Source organism: Lampetra fluviatilis, unplaced genomic scaffold (assembly GCF_964198595.1).
Source record: "Lampetra fluviatilis unplaced genomic scaffold, kcLamFluv1.1 SCAFFOLD_652, whole genome shotgun sequence".
Lineage (NCBI taxonomy): Eukaryota > Metazoa > Chordata > Hyperoartia > Petromyzontiformes > Petromyzontidae > Lampetra > Lampetra fluviatilis.
In genome coordinates, this window is record NW_027621569.1 from 34,736 (window position 1) to 52,216 (window position 17,481).

A 17,481-nucleotide genomic window follows, 5' to 3' on the forward strand; every position below is an offset into this window, starting at 1 on the left:
AAAACAACCTCCTACCTCCTCGCGGTGCCGGACGGGCAACATTGTCGTGGGCAGTGCTGTGGGGGGAGGGCCAATGCCCATTGGCCTCTCCCCTCATGGCGTCTGTGGCCACCACAGTGGCTAAACGGGGGCTCTGGACGGGTGCGAGGGGCTGGTAACCCCTCCACCTTCAATTAACCACCACTAAACTACGAAGTAAACATAAACCTGTAATTAATAAGCTTGTGCCGGAGGCCCCGGGGGGTCAGGCTTTTATGACGTCTCCTGGCCAAACCCCATTTGGCGGAGCCAGGAGATTGAATTTTAACCCTCGGGGCTCCTCCAGAAACAACGAAAAACCATTGCGGATGGCCACGTGGAATGTTCGAACGCTCACTGCGGAGGAGAGGCTGCCACTCCTCTGTCGGGAGCTGGACCGGTACCGCCTGGATCTCTGTGGCATTCAGGAGGTCCGGTGGACCGGTTCTGGCTCCTGCCACCATGAGGGGTGGACAGTCCTCTACTCGGGGCAGGAGACTGCCAAACAACAGGGTGTGGCTCTTCTTCTGAACAAAAGAATGAAGGGGGCGTGGGAGCGTGGCGGTGAGGTGTGGGAAGCTGTAAGCCCCAGGATACTTTGGGCTCGCCTTCCCATCAACCAGAGGCGAGGAGTGGTGGTCGTGGTTACTTATGCCCCCACCGAAGACGAACATCTGTGGAGGGATGCAGGCAAAGCCGATGAGTCGGACGCTTTCTATGACCTCCTGTCACAGGTGCTGGCTAAAGTGGCCACTCGGGACAGAGTCATCTTGTTGGGTGACTTCAATGCCCGAGTTGGTCATGATACTGGCACCTGGTCTGGAGTGATTGGAAGGCATGGGCCAGATCAGCTCAATAATAACGGTAGGAGGCTGCTAGATTTTTGTGCAGCCCATGGGCTTGTAATTACCAACACGCTCTTCCGGCATCGGCGCATCCACACAACATCATGGATGCATGCCGGGTCTAAGCAAGAACATCTGCTGGACTACGTAGTGACGGACCAGCGGATGCGAGCCCATGTCCTTGACACCAGGACCTACCGTGGAGCTGATCTGCCCTCTGACCATCGACTAGTCATCTGTAAGATGCGCCTGCCATTCTTCCACTCCGGTGGTGGGTGTACACCCAGGATCCCATTCCAACCAAAAGTGGCCTGGTCTAAGTTAGCTGATGAAAGTTGCAAGCGAGAATTTCATCATCGCTTGCAGCTGGGGTTGGCATCGTCCCCCACTCCACCTGATGTCGAGGGTAAATGGGCGAGGTTTAAGACTGTGACTCATGCAGCTGCAATGGCTGCTTTGGGTACGCGGTCCAGACCTCCCCGGGAACCCTGGCTGACGGAGGAGGTGTTCAGGTTAATTGAGAAAAAGCGACAGGCCCACTCTCATCGCCTACAGCATCCCACGTCAGAGAATGAGGAGGTTTACCGCAGTCTTCGCTCGGAGGTTCGGAGAGCCGTGAGGCGCTGTAAGGATGGGTGGTGGTCGCGGGTTGCTGAGGAGATGGAGTCTGCCTCAGTGGCCCGCGATCACAAATCACTATTTAACTCCATCAAAAAAGTAACCTGCAGCGCCACACCTATTACCATCATTAGAGGAAAAAACGGTGATCCAATCTCCGACCCCCAGGAACAGGTTTGCAGATTTGCTGAGCATTTCTGTGAGGTCCTGGGGGAGGGAAAATCTCTCAGCCAGGAAAACATCATGGCACAAAGTGGGGATAACCCTGCTGAGGCTGCGGTGCCTCAAATATTGGAAGAGGTCACCCCCTGTGAGTGGCTGGCTGAGGTACCGGCTGTTGAGGAAGTACTGAGGGCGATCCGGAGTCTGAGACCAGGGAAGGCACCGGGCAGAGATGATCTCCCAGGCGAAATGCTGAGGGAGGGTGGCGTTTGTGCACAGACTGCCCTATATGACATCATAACAACAGTCTGGACCACTGGACGGGTTCCGCAGGACTGGAAGGATGCCCTGGTGGTCCCCCTCTTTAAGAAGGGGGACCGTACCGACTGTAACAACTACAGGGGCATCTCACTCCTCAGTGTGCCGGGTAAGGTCCTGGCAAGGATTATTCAACATCGCCTTGCTAGGCATGCTGAGGAGAGGCTTGCGGAGCCCCAATGTGGTTTCAGGAAAGGGCGGTCCTGCACAGATGCCATATTTTCTGTCCGTCTGCTACAGCAGAGGTGTAGGGAATTCCAAAAAGACCTACATCTCTGCTTTATTGACCTGGTCAAGGCCTATGATACCATCAGTAGGACTGGGCTCTGGGTTGTTCTTCGTGCTTTCGGAGTCCCTGACCCTCTGCTCACGATCATTAAGGACCTTCATGATGGTGAGCGGGCCCGGGTAAAACTACGTGGCCGGGAGTCGGAGCCTTTCCCTGTACACCTTGGGGTGCGACAGGGATGTCCTCTGGCTCCCACATTATTTAACATCTATTTCGACTGCGTAGTTCGTGAAGCCTTCAATAGCTGTACCGGGGGAATTACCATTTGGTACAGATACAATGGGAGGCTGATCGACGCCCGGGTGCGATCAAGGGATGGCTCCCTATTGGTCAACCACGTTATGTATGCCGATGATTTGGTAATAGCTGCTCATTCAGAAGAGGAGTTGGAGACGCTGCTGCTGAGACTGGAGCGTGCCACTAAGAGGTGGGGCCTTACCATCAGCCCCACCAAAACTAAGCACCTGCCTGGGTATTTTGTACCATCGGGCACTCCGCCCCCACAACTCCCAATCGGTGATGGGGCAGTTGTGGAGAGAGTAGAGAGTTTCCCATACCTGGGCAGTGTGCTCATGACCGGCTCCAGTTTATCAGCAGAGGTCTCACTCCGAATCAGTCGAGCGGCAATATCTTTTCATCGGTTGCGTAACGCTGTGTGGAAGCTACCTGGTCTGTCGCTCCGCACGAAGCTTCAGGTCTTCTCGGCCACGGTCATTCCCTCCCTTCTCTATGCTTGCGAAACGTGGACCCCCCTAGTGGAGCATCTTCGCCGGTTGGAAACATTTAGGCTGGCCTGCCTACGATCCATCCTGGGTTTAACCAGGCTGGATTGTGTGAGGAGCTCACAAGTCCTTGAAAGATCTGGGCAAAGTCCCATCAGTGAGCTCCTCCGGCAGGCAAGGCTGCGTTGGCTGGGTCATGTAGCCCGCATGCCCAGCCACCGCATGCCTAAACAGCTTTTGTTCGGCCGGATCGAGGGGGCTAAACGGGCGCGGCACGGGCTAGAGAAGAGATGGAGTGATGTGGTACAGGAGGACGTGGAGCTGAGTGGACTTGCCGATGACTGGTACCAGCGGTGTCAAGATCGGCCTCAGTGGAGGAGGCTCGTGAAGGACGCTACTGGGCAGTTGGAGGCAGTCGCCCTCCAACAACAACGGAGGGCGGAGGAGCGACGCTCACAACAACGAGCGGAGCGCCGGGTGGCTAAAGCACAGCAAGTTGGCACAGTAGGGGGCACAGGTGGTGCATCAGCCAGTCATCTCGGTCATCTCGGTCAGTCGACCCGTGGCACCTGGGTCTGCCCCGTGACCTCCTGCCAGCGGGCGTTCGACACTTCACGTGGCCTCAAGGTGCACATGGCCTGGCACAAGCGTCGTGGTGACGTCACCGCCACTTAGTGGCGAATGGCGGTTGTTGTTGTTGTGTCTGTGTGTGTGTGTCTCTGTGTATGTGACTGTGTGTCTGTGTGTGTGTGTCTGTGTGTATGTGTCTGTGTGTGTGTGTTGGTGTGTATGTGTCTGTGTGTGTGTCTGTGTGTCTGTGTGTGTGTGTGTGTCTGTGTGTGTGTCTGTGTGTGTGTCTGTATGTGTCTGTGTGTGTGTCTATGTGTGTGTCTATGTGTGTGTGTTTGTGTGTGTGTGAGTGTCTGTATGTGTCTGTGTGTGTGTCTGTGTGTGTGTATCTGTGTGTCTGTGACAACTACAGGGGCATCTCACTCCTCAGTGTGCCGGGAAAGGTCCTGGCAAGGATTATTCAACATCGCCTTGCTAGGCACGCTGAGGAGAGGCTTGCGGAACCCCAATGCGGTTTCAGGAAAGGGCGGTCCAGCACAGATGCCATATTTCCTGTCAATCTGTTACAGCAGAGATGTAGGGAATTACAACAAGACCTACATCTCTGCTTTATTGACCTGGTCAAGGCCTATGATACCATCAGTAGGCCTGGGCTCTGGGTTGTTCTTCGTGCTTTCGGAGTCCCTGACCCTCTGCTCACGATCATTAAGGACCTTCATGATGGTGAGCGGGCCCGGGTAAAACTACGTGGCCGGGAGTCGGAGCCTTTCCCTGTACACCTTGGGGTGCGACAGGGATGTCCTCTGGCTCCCACATTATTTAACATCTATTTCGACTGCGTAGTTCGTGAAGCCTTCAATAGCTGTACCGGGGGAATTTCCATTTGGTACAGATATAATGGGAGTATGATCGACGCCCGGGTGCGATCAAGGGATGGCTCCCAATTGGTCAACCACGTTATGTATGCCGATGATTTGGTAATAGCTGCTCATTCAGAAGAGGAGTTGGAGACGCTGCTGCTGAGACTGGAGCGTGCCACTAAGAGGTGGGGCCTTACCATCAGCCCCACCAAAACTAAGCACCTGCCTGGGTATTTTGTACCATCGGACACTCCAATCGGTGTTGGGGCACTTGTGGAGAGAGTGGAGAGTTTCCCATACTTGGGCAGTGTGCTTATGACCGGCTCCAGTTTATCAGCAGAGGTCTCACTCCGAATCAGTCGAGCGGCAATATCTTTTCATCGGTTGCGTAACGCTGTGTGGAAGCTACCTGGTCTGTCGCTCCGCACGAAGCTTCAGGTCTTCTCGGCCACGGTCATTCCCTCCCTTCTCTACGCTTGCGAAACGTGGACCCCCCTAGTGGAGCATCTTCGCCGGTTGGAAACATTTAGGCTGGCCTGCCTACAATCCATCCTGGGTTTAACCAGGGTGGGGAGGGGAGGGGAGGGAGGGGCTGGGTGGGGAGGGGAGGGGAGGGAGGGGCTGGGTGGGGAGGGTGGGGCTGGTGGGGAGGGGTGGGAGGGGAGGGGCTGGGTGGGGAGGGTGGGGAGGGGAGGGGCTGGGTGGGGAAGGGCTGGGTGGGGAGGGTGGGGCTGGGTGGGGAGGGTGGGGAGGGGAGGGGCTGGGTGGGGAGGGTGGGGAGGGGAGGGGCTGGGGTGGGGAAGGGCTGGGTGGGGAGGGTGGGGAGGGGAGGGGCTGGGTGGGGAGGGTGGGGCTGGGTGGGGAGGGGCTGGGTGGGGAGGGGAGAGTGGGGAGGGGCTGGTGGGGAGGGTGGGGCTGGGAGGGGCTGGGTGGGGAGGGTGGGGCTGGGTGGGGAGGGGCTGGGTGGGGAGGGGAGAGTGGGGAGGGGCTGGGTGGGGAGGGGCTGGGTGGGGAGGGGCTGGATGGGGAGGGAGGGGCTGGTTGGGGAGGGTGGGGAGGGGCTGGGTGGGGGATGGGGCTCGGTGGGGGGTGGGAGGGGTGGGGCTGGGTGGGGAGGGGCAGGGTGGGGAGGGGCTGGGTGGAGAGGGTGGGGCTGGGTGGAGGGTGGGAGGGGGTGGGGCTGGGTGGGGGGTGGGAGGGGTGGGGCTGGGTGGGGAGGGGCTGGTCACCCCGTGGTGCCCCTTATAAAACTCAACGTTTCACCTACTGATGCCGGCTTGTGCCCGCCCTCACAGTCGGCCATATTTGCGGAATACACCCACGTTGCCTTTGACCCTGCAGGCCATTGACCGAGCAACCCAACGTTCCTACCAGCTCCCTCCGCAGTAGGAATGTGTTGTGGTGATGATGGTTTATATGACGATGATGATGATGTTTTACATGACGATGATGATGGTTTATAGGATGATGATGATGATGTTTATATGACGATGATGATGGTGTATGTGATGATGATGTTTATATGACGATGATAATGGTTTATAGGATGGTTTAGATGCTGATGGTGATGACGATAATGATAATGATGGTTTATAGGATGGTTTATATGACAATGATGACGATGATAATGATGATGATGGTTTATAGGATGGTTTACATGCTGCTGATGATGATGATGGTTTATAGGATGGTGTACATGCTGATGATGACGATGATGATGGTTTATAGGATGGGTTACATGCTGATGACGATGATGATGGTTTATAGGATGGTTTACCTGCTTACGATGATGATGATGATGATGGTTTATAGGATGGTTTACCTGCTTACGATGATGATGACGACGATTTATAGGATGGTTTACCTGCTTGCGATGATGATGACGACGATTTATAGGATGGTTTACCTGCTTACGATGACGATGATGATGGTTTATAGGATGGTTTACCTGCTTACGATGATGACGATGATGATGGTTTATAGGATGGTTTACCTGCTTACGATGATGATGACGACGATTTATAGGATGGTTTACCTGCTTACGATGATGATGACGACGATTTATAGGATGGTTTACCTGCTTACGATGATGATGACGACGATTTATAGGATGGTTTACCTGCTTACGATGATGATGATGATGATGATGGTTTATAGGATGGTTTACCTGCTTACGATGATGATGATGATGGTTTATAGGATGGTTTACCTGCTTACGATGATGATGATGATGATGGTTTATAGGATGGTTTACCTGCTTACGATGATGATGACGACGATTTATAGGATGGTTTACCTGCTTACGATGATGATGATGATGATGGTTTATAGGATGGTTTACCTGCTTACGATGACGATGATGATGGTTTATAGGATGGTTTACCTGCTTACGATGATGATGATGATGGTTTATAGGATGGTTTACCTGCTTACGATGATGATGATGGTTTATAGGATGGTTTACCTGCTTACGATGATGATGACGACGATTTATAGGATGGTTTACCTGCTTACGATGATGATGACGACGATTTATAGGATGGTTTACCTGCTTACGATGATGATGATGATGGTTTATAGGATGGTTTACCTACTTACGATGATGATGATGATGATGGTTTATAGGATGGTTTACCTGCTTACGATGATGATGATGATGGTTTATAGGATGGTTTACCTGCTTACGATGACGATGATGATGGTTTATAGGATGGTTTACCTGCTTACGATGACGATGATGATGGTTTATAGGATGGTTTACCTGCTTACGATGATGATGACGACGATTTATAGGATGGTTTACCTGCTTACGATGATGATGATGATGGTTTATAGGATGGTTTACCTGCTTACGATGACGATGATGATGGTTTATAGGATGGTTTACCTGCTTACGATGACGATGATGATGGTTTATAGGATGGTTTACCTGCTTACGATGATGATGATGATGATGATGATGGTTTATAGGATGGTTTACCTGCTTACGATGATGATGATGATGGTTTATAGGATGGTTTACCTGCTTACGATGATGATGATGGTTTATAGGATGGTTTACCTGCTTACGATGATGATGATGATGATGGTTTATAGGATGGTTTACCTGCTTGCGATGATGATGACGACGATTTATAGGATGGTTTACCTGCTTACGATGATGATGATGATGATGGTTTATAGGATGGTTTACCTGCTTACGATGATGATGATGATGGTTTATAGGATGGTTTACCTGCTTACGATGATGATGGTTTATAGGATGGTTTACCTGCTTACGATGATGATGATGATGATGATGGTTTATAGGATGGTTTACCTGCTTACGATGATGATGATGATGGTTTATAGGATGGTTTACCTGCTTACGATGATGATGATGATGATGGTTTATAGGATGGTTTACCTGCTTACGATGATGATGACGACGATTTATAGGATGGTTTACCTGCTTACGATGATGATGACGACGATTTATAGGATGGTTTACCTGCTTACGATGATGATGATGATGATGATGGTTTATAGGATGGTTTACCTACTTACGATGATGATGATGATGGTTTATAGGATGGTTTACCTGCTTACGATGATGATGATGATGGTTTATAGGATGGTTTACCTGCTTACGATGATGATGATGATGATGGTTTATAGGATGGTTTACCTGCTTACGATGATGATGATGATGATGATGGTTTATAGGATGGTTTACCTGCTTACGATGATGATGATGATGGTTTATAGGATGGTTTACCTACTTACGATGATGATGATGATGGTTTATAGGATGGTTTACCTGCTTACGATGATGATGATGATGATGGTTTATAGGATGGTTTACCTGCTTACGATGATGATGACGACGATTTATAGGATGGTTTACCTGCTTACGATGATGATGACGACGATTTATAGGATGGTTTACCTGCTTACGATGATGATGATGATGATGATGGTTTATAGGATGGTTTACCTACTTACGATGATGATGATGATGGTTTATAGGATGGTTTACCTGCTTACGATGATGATGATGATGGTTTATAGGATGGTTTACATGACAATGATGACGACGACGATGATGATGATGGTTTATAGGATGGTTTACCTGCTTACGATGATGATGACGACGATGATAATTTGTATCGCTTCATACGACAAGATCGTCGAAATGTACCAGAATCAGGAGGTCCGCTGGTGCTTGATGTCCCGGGTGGAACAGAATCTTTCCTGCAGAATTTCTCGCCGCCAAGCTGATGGTAGCCGGGTTTGCAGCTGCACCGTCTGTCTGTGGTTGTGTTGCATTGCCGCACCTCCTCCTCGTCTGTGGGTGGGAGAAAACAATATAGAGTAGTGTATAGTGTAGTGTAGTAGTGTAGTGTGTAGTGTAGTGTATAGTGTAGTGTATAGTGTAGTGTAGTAGTGTATAGTGTAGTGTATAGTGTAGTGTGTAGTGTAGTGTATAGTGTATAGTGTAGTGTATAGTGTAGTGTATAGTGTAGTGTATAGTGTAGTGTGTGGTGTAGTGTATAGTGTAGTGTATAGTGTAGTGTATAGTGTAGTGTGTAGTGTAGTGTATAGTGTAGTGTAGTGTGTAGTGTAGTGTATAGTGTAGTGTATGGTAGTGTATAGTGTAGTGTATAGTGTAGTGTATGGTGTAGTGTATAGTGTAGTGTATAGTGTAGTGTATAGTGTAGTGTATGGTAGTGTATAGTGTAGTGTATAGTGTAGTGTATAGTGTAGTGTATAGTGTAGTGTATGGTGTAGTGTATAGTGTAGTGTATAGTGTAGTGTATAGTGTAGTGTATAGTGTAGTGTAGTGTGTAGTGTAGTGTATAGTGTAGTGTATAGTGTAGTGTATGGTGTAGTGTATAGTGTAGTGTATAGTGTAGTGTATGGTGTAGTGTATAGTGTAGTGTATAGTGTAGTGTATAGTGTAGTGTGTAGTGTAGTGTATAGTGTAGTGTATAGTGTAGTGTATAGTGTAGTGTGTAGTGTAGTGTGTAGTGTAGTGTATAGTGTAGTGTATGGTAGTGTATAGTGTAGTGTATAGTGTAGTGTATGGTGTAGTGTATAGTGTAGTGTATAGTGTAGTGTATAGTGTAGTGTATGGTAGTGTATAGTGTAGTGTATAGTGTAGTGTATAGTGTAGTGTATAGTGTAGTGTATGGTGTAGTGTATGGTGTAGTGTATAGTGTAGTGTATAGTGTAGTGTATAGTGTAGTGTATAGTGTAGTGTATGGTGTAGTGTATGGTGTAGTGTATGGTGTAGTGTATAGTGTAGTGTATAGTGTAGTGTATGGTGTAGTGTATGGTGTAGTGTATAGTGTAGTGTATAGTGTAGTGTATAGTGTAGTGTGTAGTGTAGTGTGTAGTGTAGTGTGTAGTGTAGTGTGTAGTGTAGTGTGTAGTGTAGTGTGTAGTGTAGTGTGTAGTGTAGTGTATAGTGTAGTGTATAGTGTAGTGCATAGTGTAGTGTATAGTGTAGTGTATAGTGTAGTGTGTAGTGTAGTGTGTAGTGTAGTGTGTAGTGTAGTGTATAGTGTAGTGTATAGTGTAGTGTGTAGTGTAGTGTATAGTGTAGTGTGTAGTGTATAGTGTAGTGTATAGTGTAGTGTGTAGTGTAGTGTATAGTGTAGTGCATAGTGTAGTGTATAGTGTAGTGTGTAGTGTAGTGTGTAGTGTAGTGTGTAGTGTATAGTGTAGTGTATAGTGTAGTGCATAGTGTAGTGCATAGTGTAGTGTATAGTGTAGTGTGTAGTGTAGTGTGTAGTGTAGTGTGTAGTGTAGTGTGTAGAGTAGTGTATAGTGTAGTGTATAGTGTAGTGTATAGTGTAGTGTATAGTGTAGTGTATAGTGTAGTGTATGGTGTATAGTGTAGTGTATAGTGTAGTGTGTAGTGTAGTGTGTAGTGTATAGTGTATAGTGTAGTGTATAGTGTAGTGTATAGTGTAGTGTATAGTGTAGTGTATAGTGTAGTGTATAGTGTATAGTGTAGTGTATGGTGTAGTGTATAGTGTAGTGTATAGTGTAGTGTATAGTGTAGTGTATGGTGTAGTGTATAGTGTAGTAGTGTATAGTGTAGTGTATAGTGTAGTGTGTAGTGTAGTGTATAGTGTAGTGTATAGTGTAGTGTATGGTGTAGTGTATGGTGTAGTGTATAGTGTAGTGTATAGTGTAGTGTATAGTGTAGTGTATGGTGTAGTGTATGGTGTAGTGTATGGTGTAGTGTATGGTGTAGTGTATAGTGTAGTGTATAGTGTAGTGCATAGTGTAGTGTATGGTGTAGTGTATGGTGTAGTGTATGGTGTAGTGTATAGTGTAGTGTATAGTGTAGTGTATAGTGTAGTGTATAGTAGTGTATAGTGTAGTGTATAGTGTAGCGTATAGTGTAGCGTATAGTGTAGTGCATAGTGTAGTGTATAGTGTAGTGTATAGTGTAGTGTATAGTGTAGTGTATAGTAGTGTATAGTGTAGTGTGTAGTGTATAGTGTAGTGTAGTAGTGTATAGTGTAGTGTATAGTGTAGTGTATAGTGTAGCGTATAGTGTAGTGCATAGTGTAGTGTATAGTGTAGTGTATAGTGTAGTGTATAGTGTATAGTAGTGTATAGTGTAGTGTATAGTGTAGTGTATAGTGTAGTGTAGTAGTGTATAGTGTATAGTGTAGTAGTGTATAGTGTAGTGTATAGTGTAGTGTATAGTGTAGTGTATAGTGTAGTGTATAGTGTAGTGTAGTAGTGTATAGTGTAGTGTAGTAGTGTATAGTGTAGTGTATAGTGTAGTGTAGTAGTGTATAGTGTAGTGTATAGTGTAGTGTGTAGTGTAGTGTATAGTGTAGTGTATAGTGTAGTGTATAGTGTAGCGTATAGTGTAGTGTATAGTGTAGTGTATAGTAGTGTATAGTGTAGTGTATAGTGTAGCGTATAGTGTAGCGTATAGTGTAGTGCATAGTGTAGTGTATAGTGTAGTGTATAGTGTAGTGTATAGTGTAGTGTATAGTAGTGTATAGTGTAGTGTAGTAGTGTATAGTGTAGTGTATAGTGTAGTGTATAGTGTAGTGTATAGTGTAGCGTATAGTGTAGTGCATAGTGTAGTGTATAGTGTAGTGTATAGTGTAGTGTATAGTAGTGTATAGTGTAGTGTAGTAGTGTATAGTGTAGTGTAGTAGTGTATAGTGTAGTAGTGTATAGTGTAGTGTATAGTGTAGTGTATAGTGTAGTGTATAGTGTAGTGTGTAGTGTAGTGTATAGTGTAGTGCATAGTGTAGTGTATAGTGTAGTGTATGGTGTAGTGTGTAGTGTAGTGTATAGTGTACTGTTTAGTGTAGTGTATAGTGTACTGTTTAGTGTATAGTGTAGTGTATAGTGTAGTGTATAGTGTAGTGTGTAGTGTATAGTAGTGTAGTGTATAGTGTAGTGTATAGTGTAGTGTGTAGTGTATAGTGTAGTGTATAGTGTAGTGTATAGTGTAGTGTATAGTGTAGTGTAGTGTATAGTGTAGTGTATAGTGTAGTGTATAGTGGTGTAGTGTATAGTAGTGTAGTGTATAGTGTAGTGTATAGTAGTGTAGTGTATAGTAGTGTAGTGTATAGTAGTGTAGTGTATAGTGTAGTGTATAGTGTAGTGTATAGTGTAGTGTATAGTGTATAGTAGTATAGTGTATAGCAGTGTAGTGTATAGTGTAGTGTATAGTGTAGTGTATAGTAGTGTAGTGTATAGTAGTGTAGTGTATAGTGTAGTGTATAGTGTAGTGTATAGTGTATAGTAGTGTAGTGTATAGTAGTGTAGTGTATAGTGTAGTGTATAGTGTAGTGTATAGTGTATAGTAGTGTAGTGTATAGTAGTGTAGTGTATAGTAGTGTAGTGTATAGTGTAGTGTATAGTAGTGTAGTGTATAGTGTAGTGTATAGTGTAGTGTATAGTGTATAGTAGTGTAGTGTATAGTAGTGTAGTGTATAGTAGTGTAGTGTATAGTGTAGTGTATAGTGTATAGTAGTGTAGTGTATAGTGTATAGTAGTGTAGTGTATAGTAGTGTAGTGTATAGTGTAGTGTATAGTGTAGTGTATAGTGTAGTGTATATTAGTGTAGTGTATAGTGTAGTGTATAGTGTAGTGTATAGTAGTGTAGTGTATAGTAGTGTAGTGTATAGTGTATAGCGTAGTGTATAGTGTAGTGTATAGTGTAGTGTATATTAGTGTAGTGTATAGTGTAGTGTATAGTGTATAGTAGTGTAGTGTATAGTGTATAGCGTAGTGTATAGTGTAGTGTATAGCGTAGTGTATAGTAGCGTAGTGTATAGTGTAGTGTACAATCTCTACCAATGGCTCACCGGGCTCACAAGATGTGCATGAGAAGCATTTTTCTGAGCTGTTTGGAAACTCGGTGAAGGTGCCACCATCACAGATGCCACAGCTGGGAGCTCCGTGCTGAATGGTGCAGTCAGCTTTTAAATAACTTCCTGTTTGGGTGAAAATCAAAGACAAAGACCCCCCAGGTAGCCTCTAGCAGGCTGTAGGGGCAAGTGATGTTAGTTAGTAGCGAGTAGCACAAAAACAAAGATCCCCCAGGTAGCCTCTAGCAGGCTGTAGGGGCAAGTGATGTTAGTTAGTAGCGAGTAGCACAAAAACAAAGATCCCCCAGGTAGCCTCTAGCAGGCTGTAGGGGCAAGTGCTGTTAGTAGCATAAAGACAAAGATCCCCCAGGTAGCCTCTAGCAGGGTTGGAGGGGCAAGTGCTGTTAGTAGCGAGTAGCACACAGACACAGATTGCCCAGGTAGCCTCTAGCAGGCTGTAGGGGCAAGTGGCTGTTAGTAGCACAAAGGCAAAGATCGCCCAGGTAGCCTCTTGCAGGCTGTAGGGGCACGTGCTGTTAGTAGCACAAAGACAAAGATCCCCCGTGTAGCCTCTAGCAGGGCTGTAGGGGCAAGTGGCTGTTAGTTAGTAGCGAGTAGCACAAAGGCACAGATCGCCCAGGTAGCCTCTAGCAGGCTGTAGGGGCAAGTGCTGTTAGTTAGTAGCGAGTAGCACAAATACAAAGATCCCCCAGGTAGCCAAAAACTGACACCTTTGAAAGGGTAAAAACCTATCACTATATTTTGCCACTGGTAAAGAAGATGTCTCATAGTGTAAATGCCTCACCCCGAGTTCTCAATACTCTGATAGTGACGCTGTCTTTGAGTTGTGCGCCTTTTGGCGTCATCTGGTCCAACACCATATGAGACTAGGCTCTAAGGAAAGCTGTCTCGGGTGTGCACCAATCAACTTCAAGGACCATGTGAGACTAGGCTCTAAGGAAAGCTGTCTCGGGTGTGCACCAATCAACTTCAAGGACCATGTGAGACTAGGCTCTAAGGAAAGTTGTCTCGGGTGTGCACCAATCAACTTCAAGGACCATGTGAGACTAGGCTCTAAGGAAAGCTGTCTCGGGTGTGGACCAATCAACTTCAAGGACCATGTGAGACTAGGCTCTAAGGAAAGCTGTCTCGGGTGTGGACCAATCAACTTCAAGGACCATGTGAGACTAGGCTCTAAGGAAAGCTGTCTCGGGTGTGGACCAATCAACTTCAAGGACCATGTGAGACTAGGCTCTAAAGAAAGCTGTCTCGAGTGTGGACCAATCAACTTCAAGGACCATGTGAGACTAGGCTCTAAGGAAAGCTGTCTCGGGTGTGGACCAATCAACTTCTAGGACCACGTGAGACTAGGCTCTAAGGAAAGCTGTCTCGGGTGTGCACCAATCAACTTCAAGGACCATGTGAGACTAGGCTCTAAGGAAAGCTGTCTCGGGTGTGGACCAATCAACTTCAAGGACCATGTGAGACTAGGCTCTAAGGAAAGCTGTCTCGGGTGTGGACCAATCAACTTCAAGGACCATGTGAGACTAGGCTCTAGGAAAGCTGTCTCGGGTGTGGACCAATCAACTTCAAGGACCATGTGAGACTAGGCTCTAAGGAAAGCTGTCTCGGGTGTGCACCAATCAACTTCAAGGACAGTGCATATCATTATCAGAGTTAAATTTTGATTGAAAGCTTTCGTGACTGCAGGGATTCATCTTCTTGGTTCTTTCGGTAAAGACACGTAGAAGGGAAGTAATAAAATAATAAAAATAGAAAACAATAAAAATTCTCACGAAACGTCGTGAGATTTTTTTAAGATAGATTGTTATTATTTTATTAGTTCCCTTCTACGTGACTTTACCAAAAGAACCAATAATATTATCAGAGTTGTTTCTTGTTGTTTGCATTTTGACTGCTTGTGTTGCGGTTATTGCAAACATGATGCCTTGTATAATAAAGGTGTCAGTTTTTTGTACCAGTTGAAAGGGTAAAAACCTATCACTATATTTTGAAATGATGTTTTTAAATCCTTTATATTAAGTTCACTTGCTTGCTTGCTTGCTTACGACCGTGCAAATCTTTCGGTCGTTTTTTAACCCACTTCCCGTGATCCAATCGAGCTGACATTTTGCAGACAGACTCGTTGTGCGTGGCAATTTATTTTCGTGAAAAAAAATTTCCCAAATTTTACACTTTTTAGGAAATTTTTTTTAATATTTAAATACCAATTGCTTAATGGTGGCAGGCAATCATCTGACCCATAGGTGGCAGCCTTCTCAAGCCCGAGGACGAGAGGACTCTAGCCGCCACGCATATGAAGGATTTATAGTGGAAAACTTTGTTTTTACGGGTTAAATCTAGAATTAAATCTAGAGTTTTACGGGCAAATTTTATTTCATTCCGCGATGAGAAAATGAAAATAAAGGATATGAAAGAAACGCAAAAAACTCTTCGCGAACGACTTATGAGATGCCCCCCAATCTCCGTCACCTGCTGGGCAATTCTCACAGCAAATGGTACCGCTTGGTGCAAGGTAGAAGCCATCACCGCATGCGGGAACTGTGATTGCCTGCGAAGGAGAGAGAGACGGGCATCGTCAATCCAGAGGTTCGTGAGTTCGATCCCGGATTCTGTGAGATGTTAACTACCTCGCCTGGTGTACAGGAGGTCGTGGGTTTGATCGCGGATTTCGTGAGATGTTAACTACCTCGCCTGGTCTACAGGAGGTTCGTGAGTTCGATCCCGGACCCTGTGAGATGTTAACTACCTCGCCTGGTGTACAGGATGTCGTGGGTTTGATCGCGGATTTCGTGAGATGTTAACTACCTCGCCTGGTGTACAGGAGGTCGTGGGTTTGATCGCAGATCTTGTGAGATGTTAACTACCTCGCCTGGTGTACAGGATGTCGTGGGTTTGATCGCGGATTTCGTGAGATGTTAACTACCTCGCCTGGTGTACAGGATGTCGTGGGTTTGATCGCGGATTCTGGGAGATGTTAACTACCTCGCCTGGTACACAGGAGGTCGTGGGTTTGATCGCGGATTTCGTGAGATGTTAACTACCTCGCCTGGTGTACAGGAGGTTGTGGGTTTGATCCCGGACCCTGTGAGATGTTAACTACCTCGCCTGCTACACAGGAGGTCGTGGGTTTGATCGCAGATCTTGTGAGATGTTAACTACCTCGCCTGGTGTACAGGAGGTCGTGGGTTTTATCCCGGACCCTGTGAGATGTTAACTACCTCGCCTGGTATACAGGAGGTCGTGGGTTTGACCACGGATTGTGTGAGATGTTAACTACCTCGCCTGGTGTACAGGAGGTCGTGGGTTTGATCGCAGATCTTGTGAGATGTTAACTACCTCGCCTGGTACACAGGAGGTCGTGGGTTAGATCCCGGATTCTGTGAGATGTTATCTACCTCGCCTGGTGTACAGGAGGTCGTGGGTTTGATCGCAGATCTTGTGAGATGTTAACTACCTCGCCTGGTCTACAGGAGGTCGTGGGTTTGACCACGGATTCCGTGAGATGTTAACTACCTCACCTGGTACACCACACTATTATACACTACACTACACTATACACTACACTATACACTACACTGCAGAAGGGTGGATGTGACATTGCGTGACACTTACCTGCAGAATGGCGACATCTGGCAACGCAAAGACCATCACCAACATCGCAGTCATCCTCGATGTGAAGCCTTCGTGACCGCAAGGATTCATCTTCTTGGTTCTTTCGGTAAAGTCACGTAGAAGGGAAGTAATGAAGTAATATAAATAAAACATAGTAAAATAATATAAATAAAACATAATAAAATAATAAAACATGATGAATTAGTAAAAATAAAACTTAATAAAATAATAAAAATAAAACATAATACATTTTCGATGTAAAGCTTTCGTGACTGCAGGGATTCATCTTCTTGGTTCTTTCGGTAAAGTCATCACGTAGAAGGGAAGTAATAAATAAATAAAACAAAACAATAAAATAACATTATTTTATTATGCTTTATTTTTATTAATAAAATATTTTTTTTATAATGTTTCATTTTTAATATTTCATTATTTTTCTTCTACGTGACTTTACCGAAAGAACCAAGAAGATGTACCCCACTATTTCTAGGTGTGAAACTTTCGTGACTGCAAGGATTCATATTCTTAAGTTTTTGTTCGATAAAGTCACGCAGGTACAAAATTAAAATTAATAAAAAATAAAAATAAAATAAAAAATAAAAATCACGACGTTTCCATTGCAACACAAACAATCGTCATCGGGTTTAAATGAAATTACAACACAAAATTCTAACCAGAAAAACTATGGACGGACATCTAAGCAGACGTATATCACCAAGATACACGGAGAGAAGTCATACAAATACACAAACACAGACATCGTTTCAACCGTGATGAGGGTTGCAAACTGAGTAATCATTGGAAAGATGTGATCAACCACGCAAAAAAGATGCAACTACACTGATTTGGAACCATTTCATTTGACAGACAACTATTGCAGGTTACATTCTTAGGTTTTTTCGGTGAAGTCACGTAGGTAAAACATCAAAATTAATGAAAGTAAAATAAAATAAAAACAAAAATCACGACGTTTCGGAGGCAACACAAGTCTCCGTCATCAGGTGGGACCGTGTTGCCTCCGAAACGTCGTGATTTTTGTTTTTATTATTTTATTTTCATTAATTTTGATGTTTTACCTACGTGACGAATATGATTCCTTGCAGTCAC

The 17,481-nt window shown here is 45.7% G+C and overlaps 1 protein-coding gene across 1 annotated transcript in view; it reads right to left on the reverse strand.

Annotated features, from left to right (window-relative positions):
• The window catches only part of LOC144955428 (uncharacterized), a 30,883-nt gene extending 14,414 nt beyond the window's left edge, over positions 1-16,469 (reverse strand). Inside the window, exons 1-4 of the mRNA XM_078885645.1 lie at positions 16,375-16,469; positions 15,232-15,310; positions 12,736-12,864; positions 8,583-8,729 (exon numbers count right to left, since the gene is read on the reverse strand). Of these exons, the coding sequence (XP_078741771.1) occupies positions 8,583-8,729; positions 12,736-12,864; positions 15,232-15,310; positions 16,375-16,464 (445 nt within the window). The 5' untranslated portion in view covers positions 16,465-16,469. The remainder of the gene's footprint in view (positions 1-8,582; positions 8,730-12,735; positions 12,865-15,231; positions 15,311-16,374) is intronic.
• Between the last annotated feature and the right edge of the window lie 1,012 nt (positions 16,470-17,481).